The sequence below is a fragment of the Lutra lutra genome, chromosome 5 (genome assembly GCF_902655055.1).
Source record: "Lutra lutra chromosome 5, mLutLut1.2, whole genome shotgun sequence".
Taxonomy (NCBI): Eukaryota; Metazoa; Chordata; class Mammalia; order Carnivora; family Mustelidae; genus Lutra; species Lutra lutra.
The window spans coordinates 131,724,786-131,741,690 of record NC_062282.1 but is presented as its reverse complement, the minus strand read 5'-3'; the positions used below and the strand labels follow the sequence as shown (position 1 = coordinate 131,741,690).

General features: G+C 36.0%; 1 protein-coding gene across 3 annotated transcripts in view; it reads left to right on the top strand.

Annotated features, from left to right (window-relative positions):
* FBXL17 (F-box and leucine rich repeat protein 17) overlaps nucleotides 1–16,905 on the top strand; it is a 521,014-nt gene that overhangs the window by 34,163 nt on the left and 469,946 nt on the right. For all 3 annotated transcript variants that reach the window (XM_047731562.1, XM_047731561.1, XM_047731563.1), the window contains exon 4: nucleotides 13,855–13,986. In XM_047731562.1, the coding sequence (XP_047587518.1) occupies nucleotides 13,855–13,986 (132 nt within the window). The remainder of the gene's footprint in view (nucleotides 1–13,854; nucleotides 13,987–16,905) is intronic.

Below are 16,905 nucleotides of genomic sequence, written 5' to 3'. Positions count from 1 at the left end.
ACAGGTTCGAGACCACCACAGTAAAGTGAATATTGTAGTAAAGCAAGTCAAACGAATCTGATTTCCCAGTGCATTTAAATGTTAAGCTTATACCAAATTGTAGTCTACTAAGTATGCTGTAGCATTATGTCTAAAACAATAATGTACATACACTGTAATTAAAAGCTACTTTATTGTTGAAGAGTGCTAGCTGTCTTCTGAGCTTTCAGGAAGTCATAATCGTTTTGTTGGTGGAGGGTCTTGTCTCCATGTTGTTGGCACTGATCAGGGCGGTGGTTGCTTAAGTTTGGGGTGGCTGTGGCAGTTCCTTAAAATAAGACTGTAGTGAAATTTGCTTCATCAGTTGCTTTTTCTTACTTGAATGATTTCACTGTAGCATGCAATGATGTTTGATAGCATTTTACCCACAGTAGAACTTCTTTCAAAATTGAAGTCAGTCCTCTCAAACCCTGCTGCTACTTTATCAGCTAAGTTTATGTAATGTTCTAAATCCTTTTCTGGCATTTCAACAGGTTTCACAGCATCTTCATTAGGAGTAGATTCCATCTTATAAACTACTTTCTGGGCACCTGAGTGGCTCAGTGGGTTAAGCCTCTGCCTTTGGCTCAGGTCATGATCCCAGGGTCCTGGGATCAAGGCCCGCATCAGGCTCTCTGCTCAGCAGGGAGTCTGCTTCCCCCTACTCTGTCTCTGCCTGACTCTCTCCCTACTTGTGATCTCTCTCTCTCTTCCAAATAAATAAATAAAATCTTAAAAAAATAAAATTATAAAAGAAACTACTTTCTTTGCTTATCCATAAGAAGGAACCCTTTAGGGGCACCTGGGTGGCTCAGTGGGTTAAGCCTCTGCCTTCGGCTCAGGTCATGATCCCAGGGTTCTGGGATCGATCCCCATGTTGGGCTCTCCACTCTGCAGGGAGCCTGCTTCGCCCCCAACCCCTACCTGCCTCTCTGCCTACTTGTGATCTCTGTCAAATAAATAAATAAAATCTTAAAAAAAAAAAAAAGGGAACCCTTTATCTGTTAATGTTTTATCCTGAGATTGCAGCAATTCAGTCATCAGGCTCCATTTCTCATTCTAAAGAAAGTATAAGTGTATATCTTTATGACCTTGGATTTGGTCATAATTTCTTAAATATGACACCAAAAGCATAGGCAACAGTGTAAGAAACATAAACTGGACTTGATTAAAATTAAGAACCTGTGTTTGAATATTCTGAAGAGAATGAACAGGGAACCCACAAAATGGAGAAAATATTTACAAATCGTATATCTGAAAAAGGTTTAATATCTAGAATATCTAAAGGACTATTAACAGCTCAAGATTAACAAAACCCCTTCCAAGAACTCAATTGAAAAATGGGCAAAACACTTGAATATGCTTTTATCCAAAGAAGAGATACAAATGGCTAAGAATCACATGAAAACATGCTCAACATCATTAGCCATTAGAGAATTGCAAATAAAAACCACAGTGAGATGCCACTTTATACCTGCTCTGATATAAATAAGTCCAAACGAACCCCCAAAAAGAGAAAATAACAAAGTGTTGATTTGGATTTGGAAGATTTAGAATTTTGTACATTGCTGGTGGGAATGTAAAATGGTGCACCTGGTGTGGAAAACATTTTGGTGGTTCCTCAAAAGATTCAACACAGAATTACCATATGACTCAACACTTCTACCCTAAATATATACCCCACATAATTGAAAACAGTGACTGAAATAGGCACTTATTTATATTAATTTTCATAGCAACATTATTCAAAAAATGTCAAGGTGTGGAAACAACCCAAATGTCCATTAAGAGATGAATGAGTAGGGGCGCCTGGGTGGCTCAGTGGGTTGAGCCGCTGCCTTCGGCTCAGGTCATGATCTCAGGGTCCTGGGATCGAGCCCCGCATCGGGCTCTCTGCTCAGCAGGGAGCCTGCTTCCTCCTCTCTCTCTGCCTGCCTCTCTGCCTGCTTGTGATTTCTGTCAAATAAATAAATAAATAAAATCTTTAAAAAAAAAAAGATGAATGAGTAAATAAAATATATATATGTTTAATGGAATATTCTTCAGCTATATAATAGAATGAAATGCTGATATAGGTTGCCACATGAATGAACCTTGAAAACATGCAAAGTTAAATAGGCTAGACACAAAGAACAAACATAGTATGATTCTACTTATATAAAATAATCTAAAATAGACAAATTAATAGAGATGTAACATAGAGGTTTTCAGGGGCTGGGGGGAATTAGGAAGTGGGGAGTTGTTGCTTAATGGGTAAAGAGTTTGGGTGATTTGGAAATAAATATGGGTGATGGTTGCATAACACTGTGAATGTAATTAATGTCATTGAATTAAATACCTAAATATGAGTAAAATAGCCGTTTTTATGTTCTATATATTTTACCACAAAGGAGAAAAAGGAATACCTGTTTTTAGGTTCCAGATTTGTATAAGATAAAGGAAAATATGAGTCTCATCTGTTCTGTCTTTATAGATCTGAGTGATGTTCAGTCAATCAGAGAATGAGCAGGTATTGAGCATCTACCATGTGTCAGGCACTGTTCATATGTTCTTACTATATTTTTATATGTTTAATTCCTTTTTTTAATTCACATCTACTCTATGAGATAGGTATTAATCCTTGTGTATAGATGAGGAAGCAGTTACGGAGAGATTATAAGTAATTTATCTGAGGTGAAGTAGTAAGTGTTAGGACTGACACTCCTATCCAGGGGCGTCTAGAGTTCATACTAAACCTACTTAGTTCTTCCCTCCAGTTTTCAGATGACATGACACATGTCTTATCCCTATATTGATAATTGATGTTTATTAGACTGAAAAACTAGAGATCTTGAAAAACCTTTTTTTTTTTTTTAAGATTTTATTTATTTATTTGCCAGAGAGAGAGAGAGTGAGCACAGGCAGGCAGAGTGGCAGCAGAGGCAGAGAGAGAAGCAGGCTTCCCGCTGAGCAAGGAGCCCGATGTGGGACTCGATCCCAGGATGCTGGGATCATGACCTGAGCCGAAGGCAGCCGCTTAACCAACTGAGCCACCCAGGAGTCCTGAAAAACCTTTTTTTATCAAACTGTTATGTTTAAAGGATATTTTAAGTATTCTCTTTCTAAATGAGCATTGCAAATATATGTTGGTTGCTTTTTGTATATGCTACACAATTGAATCTTTACAACAGCACTGAGGTGGTATTTCAAGGTGAAAAATGTCATTTCATGGAAGTTAAGGAATTTGCTCAAGTTCATATAGCTGGGAAAGTATGGAGCCAATATTCTTTTTCAATTCTGCTTGATCTCTGAATCATATCATGTGGTGTCATGTCTAGGATTTTATGCTGGGATATCCAATTCTAGAGAGTCCAATGACTAGAGAGTATTTTTCATCTATAACTAGAAATGTAGAGCCTTTATTATAATGCCAAGAGGCTTTTTTTGTCCTGGAAATCATCTTTATGGCATTTCTGACACATTCCCTTTACATGGATCCTACTGAAGAGTTTTCAAATAGCTTCCTTCTTTACCCATTAATAATAATTAATAATGATACATAACATATATGAAGCACTTTTATATGCCTTGCAGTATGTTAATTAGCATTTCTATGTGCATTTTCATTTTTTAATCTTCTCAACAACTCTGTGAGTATAGGTATGCATTGTATAAGCTTGATTGGCCCAAGATTAGAAGTTAGTCAGTTAACTAAAAATCAGTTAAGTAATAGAGTCACAAAAATCAATCTGTATTATAAACATTTTAATTAAAAAATTATATAATTCATTAGTGAGTCTTTTGTCTTTTGATACAGGGTTAAAGCCTTTTTCTAAAGTTAGAGATGACTAGGTAGAGCTTGGACTTTTTATGCTTAAACTATAACAATGATGTGACCTCCATGATTTTTAGTTGTTTTTTCATTGAAATAGTACAGGAACTTAGAACTACTAATGAAATAGGAGTGCAGCTTTGTTCAGAATATGATTTTTCCAGTACAGATCTTCTTCAGTTTACCATGGGATTACATTCAGTGAACTTATCATAAATTGAAAATCCCCTAAGTCAAAAATGTATTTACAATTTTTTAGAGGAGGGGGAGGGGCAGAGGGAGAAGAGAGGGAGTATTTTTATTTTTTTTAAAAAATATACTTATTTGAGAGAGAGAGTGCAAAGCGAGTGAGAGAGAATACAAGGTGGGGGGGGAGGGGCACAGGGAGAGAGAGAAGCTGACTCCCTGCTGAGCAGATAGACAGCCAGCTGCTCCATCCCAAGACCCTGAGATCATTACTTGAGCCGAAGGCAGACCCTTAACCTGCTGAGCCACAGGTGCCCTGGGAGAGAGAATCTTAAGCAGGTTCCATGCCCAGTATGGAGTGTCCAGCACTGGATCTCTTGACCCTGAGATTAGACCCAAGCCGAAATAAGAGTTGGATACCTAACCAAGATACCCACTCACCTCCAAAATGTATTCTGTACACCCAACCTACCTAACATCATGGCCTAGCTGACTTTAAACTTGTTCAGAACCCTTACATTAGCTTATAGCTGGGCAAAATTGTGTTAACACAAAGTTTGTCTTATAATAAAGTATTGAATAGCTCATGTAATTTATTGACTATTATATGAAAGTGAAGAAAAATGGAATGGCTGTATGGGTTAGAATGATTTTAAGTGTACTGGTTATTTACCATTGTGATTACATGGCTGACTGGGAACCATGGTTCCCTACTGCTACCCAGCGTCGAGAGAGTGTATCTTCATATTGCCAGGCTGGAAAAAGACCAAGTTCAAAATTTGAAGTATGGTTTCTGCTGAATGTGTATTGCTTTTGTACCATCTTTTTTTTTTTTTTTTAAAGATTTTATTTATTTATTTGACAGAGAGAAATCACAAGTAAACAGAGAGGCAGGCAGAGAGGAGGAAGCAGGCTCCCCGCTGAGCAGAAAGCCCGATGCGGGGCTCGAACCCAGGACCTGGGATCATGACCTGAGCTGAAGGCAGCGGCTTAACCCACTGAGCCACCCAGGCGCCCCTGTACCATCTTAAAGTAAAGAAATCATAGGTCAAACCATCCTAAGTTGGGGACCATATGGTTGTCTTACCTAAAACTAATTCAGCAGCAGCTTTTTATGTCTTACCTTCATTGAATGCAAAACATTCAACCTAGTTTTTATAGCAACAAGTTTCTTTTTTCTTCTTATTAAGTCAGTTCATTCATTTCTTAATATAATTATATTATAAAAATTACAATCAGAAAAAACAGATTTGGGTACAAACATCCCTGCTTCTTGGCAGTGTTTTCCCTCACTTTTATTGGCACTTTCTATTTCAGTATGTTGATATCTTTTATTGTGGTAAAATATACATAACATTTACTGTTTTAACCACTTTTAAGCATACGATTCAGTGGCATTAAGTACCTATACAGTGTTGTGTAACTATCACCAATATCTATTTCTAGAACTTTTTCATCATTCCCAAGAGTAATTCTATACCAATTAAACAATTACTTTGTATTCTCATTTCCTTTCTCTCTCATCTTCTAGTAATCTCTGCTTTGAGTTCTGTTTTATGAATCCTATGCCTATTCTAGCTATTCCATATAAGTGGAATCATACAATATTAATTATTTTGTGTCTGGCTTATTTCACTTGGCATGTTTTCAAGGTTCATGTATGTTGTAGCATATAACAGTTTCATTCCTTTCCGTGGCTGAATAATAGTCCATTGTATGTATAAACTTCATTTTTTCTATTCATCTGTTGATGGATTTAAGTGTATAGCTTTCTGTGCTTTTAAAGTTAAGTTGGAAAAATTTTGTTCTCAATATTTTCTTAGTTGAAACAGTAGTGACAGAGGTTTTGGGAGAATTGGTGCTAAATAGCATTCTTGCTGGTTTTCTAAAAAGTAAAATATCGTTTCAGTGTGTAATAGATTATAATCAAATGATTATTCCATATATGTTAAAATGTATTATTCCATATATGAATTTTCATTTACTCTGAATTTTAATTAAACACCCTGCCAATAAAATTTAAAAAAATAGTATTGGCACATATTTTGGGAGCTTATGTGGCATATTTTCATTGTATTGACTGGAATTTTTTTTTTTTAAGATTTTATTTATTTATTTGACAGAGAGAGATCACAAACAGGCAGAGAGGCAGGCAGAGAGGGAGGAGGAAGCAGGCTCCCTGCTGAGCAGTGAGCCCAATGCGGGGCTCGATCCCAGGACTCTGAGATCATGACCTGAGCCGAAGGCAGCGGCTTAACCCGCTGAGCCACCCAGGCGCCCCTGGAATTTTTTTAATTAAAAAAAATTTTAAAGTTTTTATTTATTTATTTGACAGAGAGAGAACACAAGTAGGCAGAGAAGCAGGCGGGGGATGGGGGGAAGCAGGCTCCCCACTGAGCAGAGAGCCCAATGTGGGACTCGATCCCAGGACCCTGAGATCATGACCTGAGCTGAAGGCAGAGGCTTAACCCACTGAACCACCCAGGTGCCCCCTGGAATTTTTTTTTTTAAATGAGGCAAAGTTGATATAAATGTAGGGAAAAGATTCAAATTTGAGTTCTTATAGTGGGTCAGATGAGTGGCATTTTGAAAGATTTGCATTGCTTTCTTCCATATCTCATTGTCTGTGCCACTGTACTACAAATGATGAAACTAATGAACCAAATTATAAAATTGTCATTTTTATGATTTTTATAAATATGAACAGTTAACGTAGATGGGTGAAGTTGCTAGAAGATATGGATTGAATTTTATTCATTGTTCTCATTTGCATTTGTATAATAATTACAGTGGTGACAGATTGGGAATGGAAAGTAGAAGGAATAACTTTCCTTATCTAGTGAAGGCAACATATTTTAAAAAATATTTTCTTAATAATGGTTTTGAGCAACTTTCATATGGCATTGGAAAACCTAATCTTGTTTTTATCCCATAACATTGTTGTGGTTTCATTTGTCTAGATTCATTGTCCATTGAAGTATACTCTTCCTAAGGTTTTGTTTTATTATAAAAATTATGTGGTGATAACAGATGTCTTCCTTTTTAAAAAAAAGATTTATTTGTTTATTTTAGAAAGTGAGAGAGAGGGGCGCCTGGGTGGCTCAGTGGGTTAAAGCCTCTGCTTTCGGCTCAGGTCATGATCCCAGGGTCCTGGGATCGAGCCCCACATCGGGCTCTCTGCTCAGCAGGGAGCCTGCTTCCCCCTCTCTCTCTGCCTGCCTCTCTGCCTACTTGTGATCTCTCCCTGTCAAATAAATAAATAAAATCTTAAAAAAAAAAAGAAAGAGAATGAACAAGTGGTGGGAGGGGTGGACGGAGAGGAGGTGAGAGAATCTCAAGCAGACTCCCCACTGAGCATGGACCTCTGTGTGGGGCTTGATCTCATGACCCTAAGATCATGATCTGAGCTGAAACAAAGAGGCAGCTGCTTAACTGACCGAGCCACCCAGGCTCCCCACAGATGGTTCTTAAAACAGATTCTCTATTATGAATTCTCAAGTGTAGTGTTCAGTAAGTATTTTAATTAAAATTTGAGATGGGTAGGAAAATTACCTCTCAACATTTTATAGAAAAATTTGAAAAATACCTTTGGGTGTGTTTGAGCAAATTTGTGAATAACCTTGAATGATTACCATAAAGAAGAAGAGAATGAATCAAGAACAATCCATTTTCTATTTATTTACTTCAGTCCATTTGTAGTTCTGATTGCTGTCACATGTGAAAATGAACTGTGGCTTAATGCGTGGATGGAGTGGATTCTTTTACGTGATGGAGTGACCATTGGCACCCTTTTCATTTAACACTTCCCTTCAAGGTTGACTGGTGGGTGCCTTTGACACATTATTGTTCTTCCTGAGTTACAGAGGGGTCTTCTATCACTATTTATCTGACTTGTCCCTGTTACAGGTACCCAGATACTGAACCGATGTTGATAAAAATTCAGAACCTCTTAAACTGGTTTCTATGTGTTAGGTCCATAAGATCATTTACTTGGGTGAAGAGTGATCTTTAGGATTGTATTTGGCATGAATGCCTCAGATACAAATAGCAATGAAGGGCAGGCTGGGTGAGAATGGAGAGGTGTGACTGGAGCTAAAATTCCAAAAGATTGATAATCTCCATTACCAGGCAGGGCTCTCAGGCAGCAGTTTCAGAGTACCCAACCAAGGTAAGTGATGATATTCATCTAATCAACATCAGCCAGATAGGGATTTTTATCTAATGATGAGTAGTTAACATTTCAGAGTGTTCTTTGGCAAGGTAGAAAGTAATATGGGGATAATTTTGAGGTGTTTGTAAATCCTTTAGGTACTAATTTTTGCTGGGATAAGAATTAATGAGACTAAACTATTTACTTGATAACAGAAGGAGATGGATTATAATTTAGGGTTTCCTACCCTGGCACTGGTTCCTGTAGAGGTTTCTTCTAGTGGGTTTCTGCTCTGCCAAGTTGTTTTTCTATGTCCATCTTTTTGTCTATCCAATTTTGGGGACAGAGGTTTTCCTTAAAACCTCACTTCTCTAAGAAAAGTTGTTGATTTTTCAGTTGTTCAGCTTTTTACTTGTTAGTATGGAGTGGTAACTTAAAAGCTTCCTCCTACGCTGGACTGGAACCTGCAGGTTGATTTAAAAAAAAATACTATTGCTGTATGATAATCTTAATCTTGTTTACACTCAGTTTTATGCTTAATATAGTGTATTTGTGGAAAGTACAGTGTCTATAACTTGAGTAATTTAGAAAGGCCTTATACTGGGGCTTGGTTCTTACTCTATAGTACCACCTTTTTATATCCCATCTGATAGCCAGGGCTCTCCTTCTTGGTAGGGCCATAGCATCAATGTCTCTAGTACTGTCTTTCTGAATAGAGAATTCCACATTTAGAAGAGTTCTATACCACTTCTGTGGTTTTTAGGTAGAGGAGTAATTGAACTAAATTTAGCGCATATTGACAGGGATATTCATATAAGCCTTGGTTAATGACCCCTGAATGTTTTCCTATGGACAATGGACAAGACAGTTGCAGCATTGAGAGAGCTGAACATTAAGAAAACTGGAAAATATACCGGGTAAAATGACTGATTCTCCAGTGACTGGATAACCTGGAACCTTAGGACATTTATAGTTGGGGTAATGTGATTAGTATAGATAGGCAGTCATGGAAATGTAGTCTTGCCTCTCATGCCCAGTGGTGATGTCTAGACTAGAACATCAGTTTCTGCAGTGAGGATAAATGACAGTAATTACCTCCTGAGGTACTCTTTTCTGGTAAGTTTCTGGGACTTTCCTAATGCTGATGTCTGTTGAAGCCATCTACATTGTTCTTATTTGTGTATGGCTACCCGTGTAGCCCCTACTTATATGGAAAGTCACTTATTTGCATATAAGTCCATCAAAGACACTTGTTAAAGTCAAAATACCAGGTAATCAGCTTAAAACTTTCTCTCTCGTAGCCTATAGCAGTGTGACTTACATGTGTTAACATGCGACTCTGCCAACCTAGCTACACAAACTAATGTCTAAGACCCTACCAGATACCCGCCCCTAAAAAAGATTTTTATTTATTTAAGAGAGAAAGGATGAGTGCACGAGCAGGAGGAGGGGCAGAGGGAGAAGCAGATTCCTGAGCAGGGAGCCCAATGGGGGCTTGATCCCAGAACCCCGAGATCATGACCTGAGCTGAAGGCAGACGCTTAACTGAGTGAGCCACCCAGGCGCCCCTCATTCATTCCTGCTATATAGATTCTGTTGTATTTTTCAGTGATCTTGGTTGGTGCATTAAGGTGTTGAGGCCTCTTTACTTCCTAGGATCTAAACAAATTAACAAGAGAAGGGAATAGGGACAGAGGAAAAACATCAAATCAACTTTGTTATTCAGAAAGGCTAGATTGGAGAATATTGTTTAGAGTTAAATGGGCTTGTTAATTCTGGAGTTTGGCCAGCAGACCCGCTCATAATCAGCCCAGTCAGGCCAGCAGAGGGGCCTGCAAATGTAGAAGGGATGCTTGTTTGCCGTGGTCCAGGAGGAAGAAGGGTGGAAATGAGCTGAACATGTCCAGTTCATTAAACACAAACTAATCAGCAGAGAGACAAGGAATTAGGCGAATCGAACTTTCTTCAGAAAAAAGAAGCAATTCCCTTCCAAGCCCATCTATATTTTCTTGATTTATCCATTTCAGACTATCTAGGCTGATTCCTTACTATGGAAGATGGGAATTTAGCTTACTTACCCTTCCTTGTCTCCTATTTTCTCATCCTCCCAACATAATTCTTTTATAATTTTGATTACATAAGTATTTGATATTTACACTTTACAATTATGTACATACCTTTTTTTCTCTATAGAATTTTGTTATTATTGAAATTAATAAATGTCTTTTTGTCCCCTTTAGTTTACTTTTTTTTTTAAAGGTCTTAACACAAATGGAACTAAAGGTTTTTCCACAATTGCATTAGTATATTGATATGTAGATAGTCAAATATATCTTCTCATAGCAGATTTTCTGTGGATAGTCTGAAGGCTCCATTTTGGATTTTTCTCATACAAGTGCTCTTGCAGTAATGGTCATCTGAGTATCTTAACCTTTACCATTATTCTTGAGGTTTCCTGATCTTGCAGTTGTTTTAGATATCCTATTAGATGTCATAGGTTCTTTCTCTTGGTGTATTCTTATGTTTTGTAGAGGACAGATTCTAGGAGCTTCCTGATAAAGAATATATGGGAGGTAAACCTTTTGAGAATTTGCAGTCTGAAAATGTCTCTGTTCTATCCTCACACTTAATTCATAGTTTGAATCCTGAGTATAGGATTCTAGGTTTGAAGTCCTTTTCCTACAGAATTTGATGGCATTGCTCTGTTGCCGTCTTTCAGCATTGTCATTTGAGGCATTGCTCTGTTGCCGTCTTTCAGTATTGTCATTAAGAAGTTTGATGCCTTTTTTATCCTAATCCTTTGTATGAAATCTGTTTGTCTCTGGAAGTCTATAAAATCTTTTTTTATATTCTTTAATTCTGACATTTTGTGTTGATTTGCCTTGCCATGGGTCTGTTTTTGTCATTTGTGCCGGACATGTAAGTGAGCTCTTTCAGCTCACACCCTTTCATCCCGGAATATTTTATAGAATTATTCATTTGAATTTCTTCATTTCTGCCTTATAAATTTTCACATCACCCCCACATTTTCAGCAGTATGCTTTTGCTGTCAGCTATGCATGGTGTACCCCAGTCCAAGAACCCTGTGTTTTACTCGCCCCAGTGAACTCTGATCTTTTTGCTCTTGTGGGAGAGTGGACTTGGCAGTGATGGGGAGGGGATCTGAGTGGTTAACTTCTCTCTAAATAGACTTTAAAGAATCCTGGTGTTTTTAATGCCAGCTGCACTCTCAATGCCAGACGTGTGTGAGCCTATAAGGAGTTTTGTAGTATAGTGATTATCAAGTTGCTTTTACACTTTACCCACTGTTGGCTTTGGAGTCAGCTTTTTTAGGTGTGAGTGATGTGCCATTGTACATTTGTTCTTGAAGTATATGTGTGCTTTTATACATTATTAGATCTGGTAGTTGATCTAATGAATATAATGAATACTAATGAACAAAAATGGTATTTCATGCTCTCTGCAGTGGTAGTAATATTACATAAAATTATCTTTGATTTTTGTTGTTTACAAAGTCATGATGTATTGCCAAACTACTGTGATTTTTCATTTACATTAATAAGTGAAGCAAAAGCTAGAGTTCAGTTAGAGGATAGTATGAAAGTTAAAATGTACTCCTTTTTTCTCATCTGCTTTCCTGGAATTCCTGAAATCTACTTGTGGACCCAATTTAGAATTCCTGAATTAACTGGAACATGGTGGTATATGAGACCATAATTATGGTTTCCCATATTCGTCCATTTTTCAAAGAGGCCTCTTTACATCACATAGCCAGGATCAGCCTTTTCATTCATTCAACAAATATTTACTGAGTATCAGCTAAGTTAAACAGAAGACACTGGGCTCCAGGGACAGTTAATTATCAGGCAAACTTCTTTCTTTGTGGAGTTTACATTTCTAGTGGAATATATAATTGGTTATAGTGTGGCCTAGATGAAAATAACATAGTGTAACTATATCAGCACCCCTGGAAAAATTAACTGAGTTCACATATCATTGCTTTACTTGAAACAGAACTTGAAAGTTTTCTTTAGTTATTAAAGTAACATTTATTTTTAAAAAGATGTGAGAAGATTGATAGGCAGAAAAGAAAAAAATGCATTACTGCACTAATCAGAAAAAAAAAACCACTGTTAACACCTTGGTGTAATGTCAGTCTTTTCTATAAGGATATGCACATATGTATATTTAAATGTGCATAATTTGCAAAAATTGGATTATATTATAAAAACTTGTGTAAAAGTTTCATTTTTCTCAAGTGTGTACTTCATTTTTAATGGCTATATAATTTAATGGCTATTTCAGTTTTCTGAAAACACTGTAATTTGTATCTTTAGGTTGTTTTCTATATGTTATGATTAAAATATCCCTTTTGCTAATTTCTTATAGTTAAATCTTAGTCAAGTACTTCTATTTAATTCCAAGTTTATTATAAAAAATTTATCTTATGGAAATTTTGAAAGAATTTTACAGTGAACACCTATATACCCACTACCTAGATTGTATATTTAATATCTTTTTTGTATTTTTTAAAATTTTTATTTTAATTGCAGTTAGTTAACATACAGCATTATGTTAGTTTCAGGTGTATAATGTAGTAATTCCACAGTTCCATACGTCACTCTGTGCTCATCATGACAAGTGCACTCCTCAAACCCCATCACCATCCCTCTACCTTACAATTAACATTTTAGTATGCTTACTTTATCACATAATCTATCCAATTATCTATCCCTCTGTAGTTAATTTTTTGGTAAAACTAAGTCATATTTTCTTATTTAATGCTGAGTAGCCCTCCAGGAAGATTTTTAGTATTATTTACACTCTTACCAGTGGTATTTTGCATACTTCTTTCTAATCCTTGCTGACACCGAGTTTTATTTAATGTAATTTTTTAGATAATTTTTGATATAAAGTTTTACTGAATAAGTTTCTTATTTTAGCTCTAAAATGACTCTATTCATATGTAATACTCATGAAATAGCATTCATTTATAGTTTGCTTTGATCATCTAATCTCAGGTGTAGCTTTTGAAAAGAAATGTATGTAATTTGTTCCTTGTGCTGCTTAATGGTTTTAATGGGAACATTTTACCTGTTTGGTAACTCTTTAAGGTACAGTGGGATTTCAGTCAGGAAATCTTTAGTTCTTGTGTTTTCAGTTTATGCAATTCCGTATGTCAGTAAGTTCTCTAAAATATAATCTATAGCATATTCAGACTTTTTTTCTCTTTCACAGAATAAGAGCTTTTGGAGAGAAATGATTGATTGGGGTAATCAGAAGTGGAAGAATCTAATGAATTAAATATTCTTTCATTCGTTAGACCTTTGCCTCACTTCTTAGACCTTTGTTTTATTCCTTGGAATTGGGCCCTGCAAATATAGTAATATAAATGATCAGGAGAAATAAAAATGTGAATCTGAGGTAAATGTTAAGGAATCTAGGCACCTTGGGTAGGCATATAATATAAGGTAGTTGATGCAAGGAAGTAATTATAAGATGCTAAAACTTACACCATACTGCTTTAAGTTATAGATTGCCTACATTCTGTTTTATTTTAAAAGTAGTTTATATTTAACTTTGGTATTGCTATTTTTAAAACTTATATGGATATCCCACTAGGAATATGTTATCTTTGTTATTTTCTCAGCATTCAGTCAAATCTCTCTTTTTTTTTTTTTTTTTACAGCTGGGCTCAAAGTGCAGAGAACTCAAAGATATTCATTTTGGCCAGTGTTACAAGATCTCAGATGAAGGCATGATCGTCATAGCTAAGGGCTGTCTGAAATTACAAAGAATATATATGCAGGAAAACAAATTAGTAAGTACTTGTTATCATCTTTGTGTTTTTTATTTTGTTTCTGACCTTTCATTTCCTTATAACTTCGCTTACAAATTTTTATCTGCTTATTTTGGTGTTTTAGAGGCAAATACTACTTAAAGCAAGAATCCTCTCAAAACAATGATTTTATGAATTGATCCTATAACTCTACAGGTGCTTTTATGTGATACTTGAAAGTTAAAAATTCCTTTTTTCTATGTTCTGACAGTGAACTAACTCAGGTGAATTGGAAAAAAGTGTTTGTAGTTGCTAAATATAAGTATGTGGTTGTTGTTCCTTCTGATTCCCTAAGGATTGTAATACTTTTAGGTAGTTAGAATTTTTTACTGTTAAGAAAGATGTACATATGTGAAGTAGAACCTTTCATTTAGTATGGTGAAAAATGGGATTTATTAAACTGAGGCAGATAATGTTTGTAGTTATATAGATTTTCATGTTCTAAGCACATATATATATAACTCATCACTCTTAATGTGTGATAAATTTTAAAAACCGTTTAATTTTCTTTTATTGAGATATAATTCACATATTGTCAAATTCACCCTTTTAAAGTGTTACAACTCAGTGGTTTTTAGTATATTCACAAAGTTATGCAGTCGTTATCACTATTTCTGGAACAGATTTGTTATCCCCAAAGAAACTTTGTGCTTGTTAGTTGTCACTATCCATTCGCCCTTCCTTTAGCTCCAGGCACCTGGTAATCTACTTTCTATCTCTATGGATTTGCCTGTTCTAGGCATTTCATACAAATGGAATTTACATAGTATTTGGTATTTTGTGTCTGACTTCTTTCACTTAGCATAATGTTTTCAAGGTTCTTTCATGTAGTAGCGTGTATCAGAGCTTCAGTCGTTGTAATGGTTGAGTAATACTCCACATCTTTTAGATTTTGATGATAGGTATAGTATAAGTTAACAGAAAAGGTTGTCATCGGGGAGGCACTTGTAGATTCTCCATGTTGAGCACTAGTATACTTAAAAATGTAGGCAAGGTGTTGTTGCATATTTACAAAGGAGACCTGATATTTAATTGTATTCCTCAAATAAGGAGCTCTTTTTGTTGCTCCTTGGAATTAGTTTATAAAATTTGATAAATACATCTCATAAATTAATGTAAGTTTTGAAGGGTCTCTAGAAGTGTCAGCACTTCAAATGAGATAATGCTACTATTTATTTATTTATTTGGGAGAGGGTGGGGATGGGGAGGGCAGAGGGGCAGAGGGGCAGAGGCAGAGGGAGATAGAGAATCTTAAGCAGGCTCCATGCTCAGCATGGAGCTGGCTGTGGATTTTGATCTCTCAACCCTGAGATCATGACCTGAGCCAAAATCAAGGGTCTGACACTTAACTGACTGGATGACCCAAGTGCCCTGAGATAATGCTACTTTATTATTTTTTAAAGTTTTTATTTATTTATTTTGAGAGAGAGAGAGTGTGTGATTGCCCAACCTGGGGGAGGGGAAGAGGTAGAAACTGACTCTGCTCTGAGTCGGGAGCAAGATGCAGGACTCTATCCCAGGACCCTGGGATGCTGACCTCAAGCTGAAGGCAGATGCTTAACCTACTGAGCCACCCAGGTGCCCAATAATGCTACTTTAAAAGAAGATTCCAGTTAGAAAAATCAAAGCACTATGAATTAAAAGTAAATGCTTTTATTATATAGAATTATATTTGCCAATAGAATTATATTTTCTCCTGAGAATATATGGTAACAATCCTTCATATTTCTCTTTACATTTAATACAAATTTAATAACTTCTTTTAAAACAGTATGATCTTGTAGAATGAACGAAGTCTTCTGGGTCAGAGATAGTGAATTTTTTTTTTTAAAGATTTTATTTATGTATTTGACAGAGGGAGAGAGAGAGCAAGCATAAGCAGGGGGAGAGGGAGAAGCAAGCTTCCTGCTGAGCAGGGAGCCCAGTGTGAGATTCAATCCCAGAACCATGGGATCATGACCTGAGCCGAAGGCAGATGTTCAACTGACTGAGCCACCCAGGTGCCCTGAGATACTGAATTTTTTAAACCTGGTATTCACTCACTTGTATTATGATTTTGGGGGAGTTACTTAAGCTCTGTGAACCTCCCCTGCAGACAGGATTATTAATACTTGTGTTTTTGCAGGTATATAGCTCTGAGAATTAAATGACATAAGGCCCTTAAATTGTGTAATATAAACTTGAACCCATAGGAGGCACTAAAAAACCAGAATGACATTCTAGTTTTATGACATTTTTTATGACATTCTGTCTGTATTTGTTGTCTTTTGGTTTCTACTTTATACTCAAATTGAAGGATGGTGAACCCAACTTAAAATTTTTATATTCTTTACATAATGGGAATATTTGTTGAGTAGTTATTATTTATTTCCTTGTTGAGTAAACACAGAGAAACATTTTCCTTAACACATGAAAATTTTTAGTCAACAGTTTCCCAAAGGAGTTAACTGTATATATTTTGAAGGTTCTAGTTATGTTCACATTTGTTTTTCCTTAATATTGTGGTCCGTTAAAAAGATGTTATATACTTAACATGCTAAGGGAATCAGTTTTACATGTAATATTACTCAGTAAACATTTGATTTCATTGGAAATTTGAAGTAGTTTTAAATCTTAAAGTTCAGTTCAATAAAGTTCCTTCAATTTAAGGTTCTAGAAAGGGAAACTTAGAATCATTTAAACTCTTTGCACTGAGCAATTGAATTATTGATAGCTATCCTCCCATTCGAGCTTTGCTTTGTAGTTTTAGAATTCATGAAATAATGAGAAATCCTTAAATTCTTACAAAGCTGTAATTTTAAGCAGTTAAGGTCTTTTCATCCTGAGAACTATTATTATTAGTCTTTTAAAAACAAGTATTTTATATGGGGTGAGTAGAAATAATAGCAGTCTGGTTAAAGG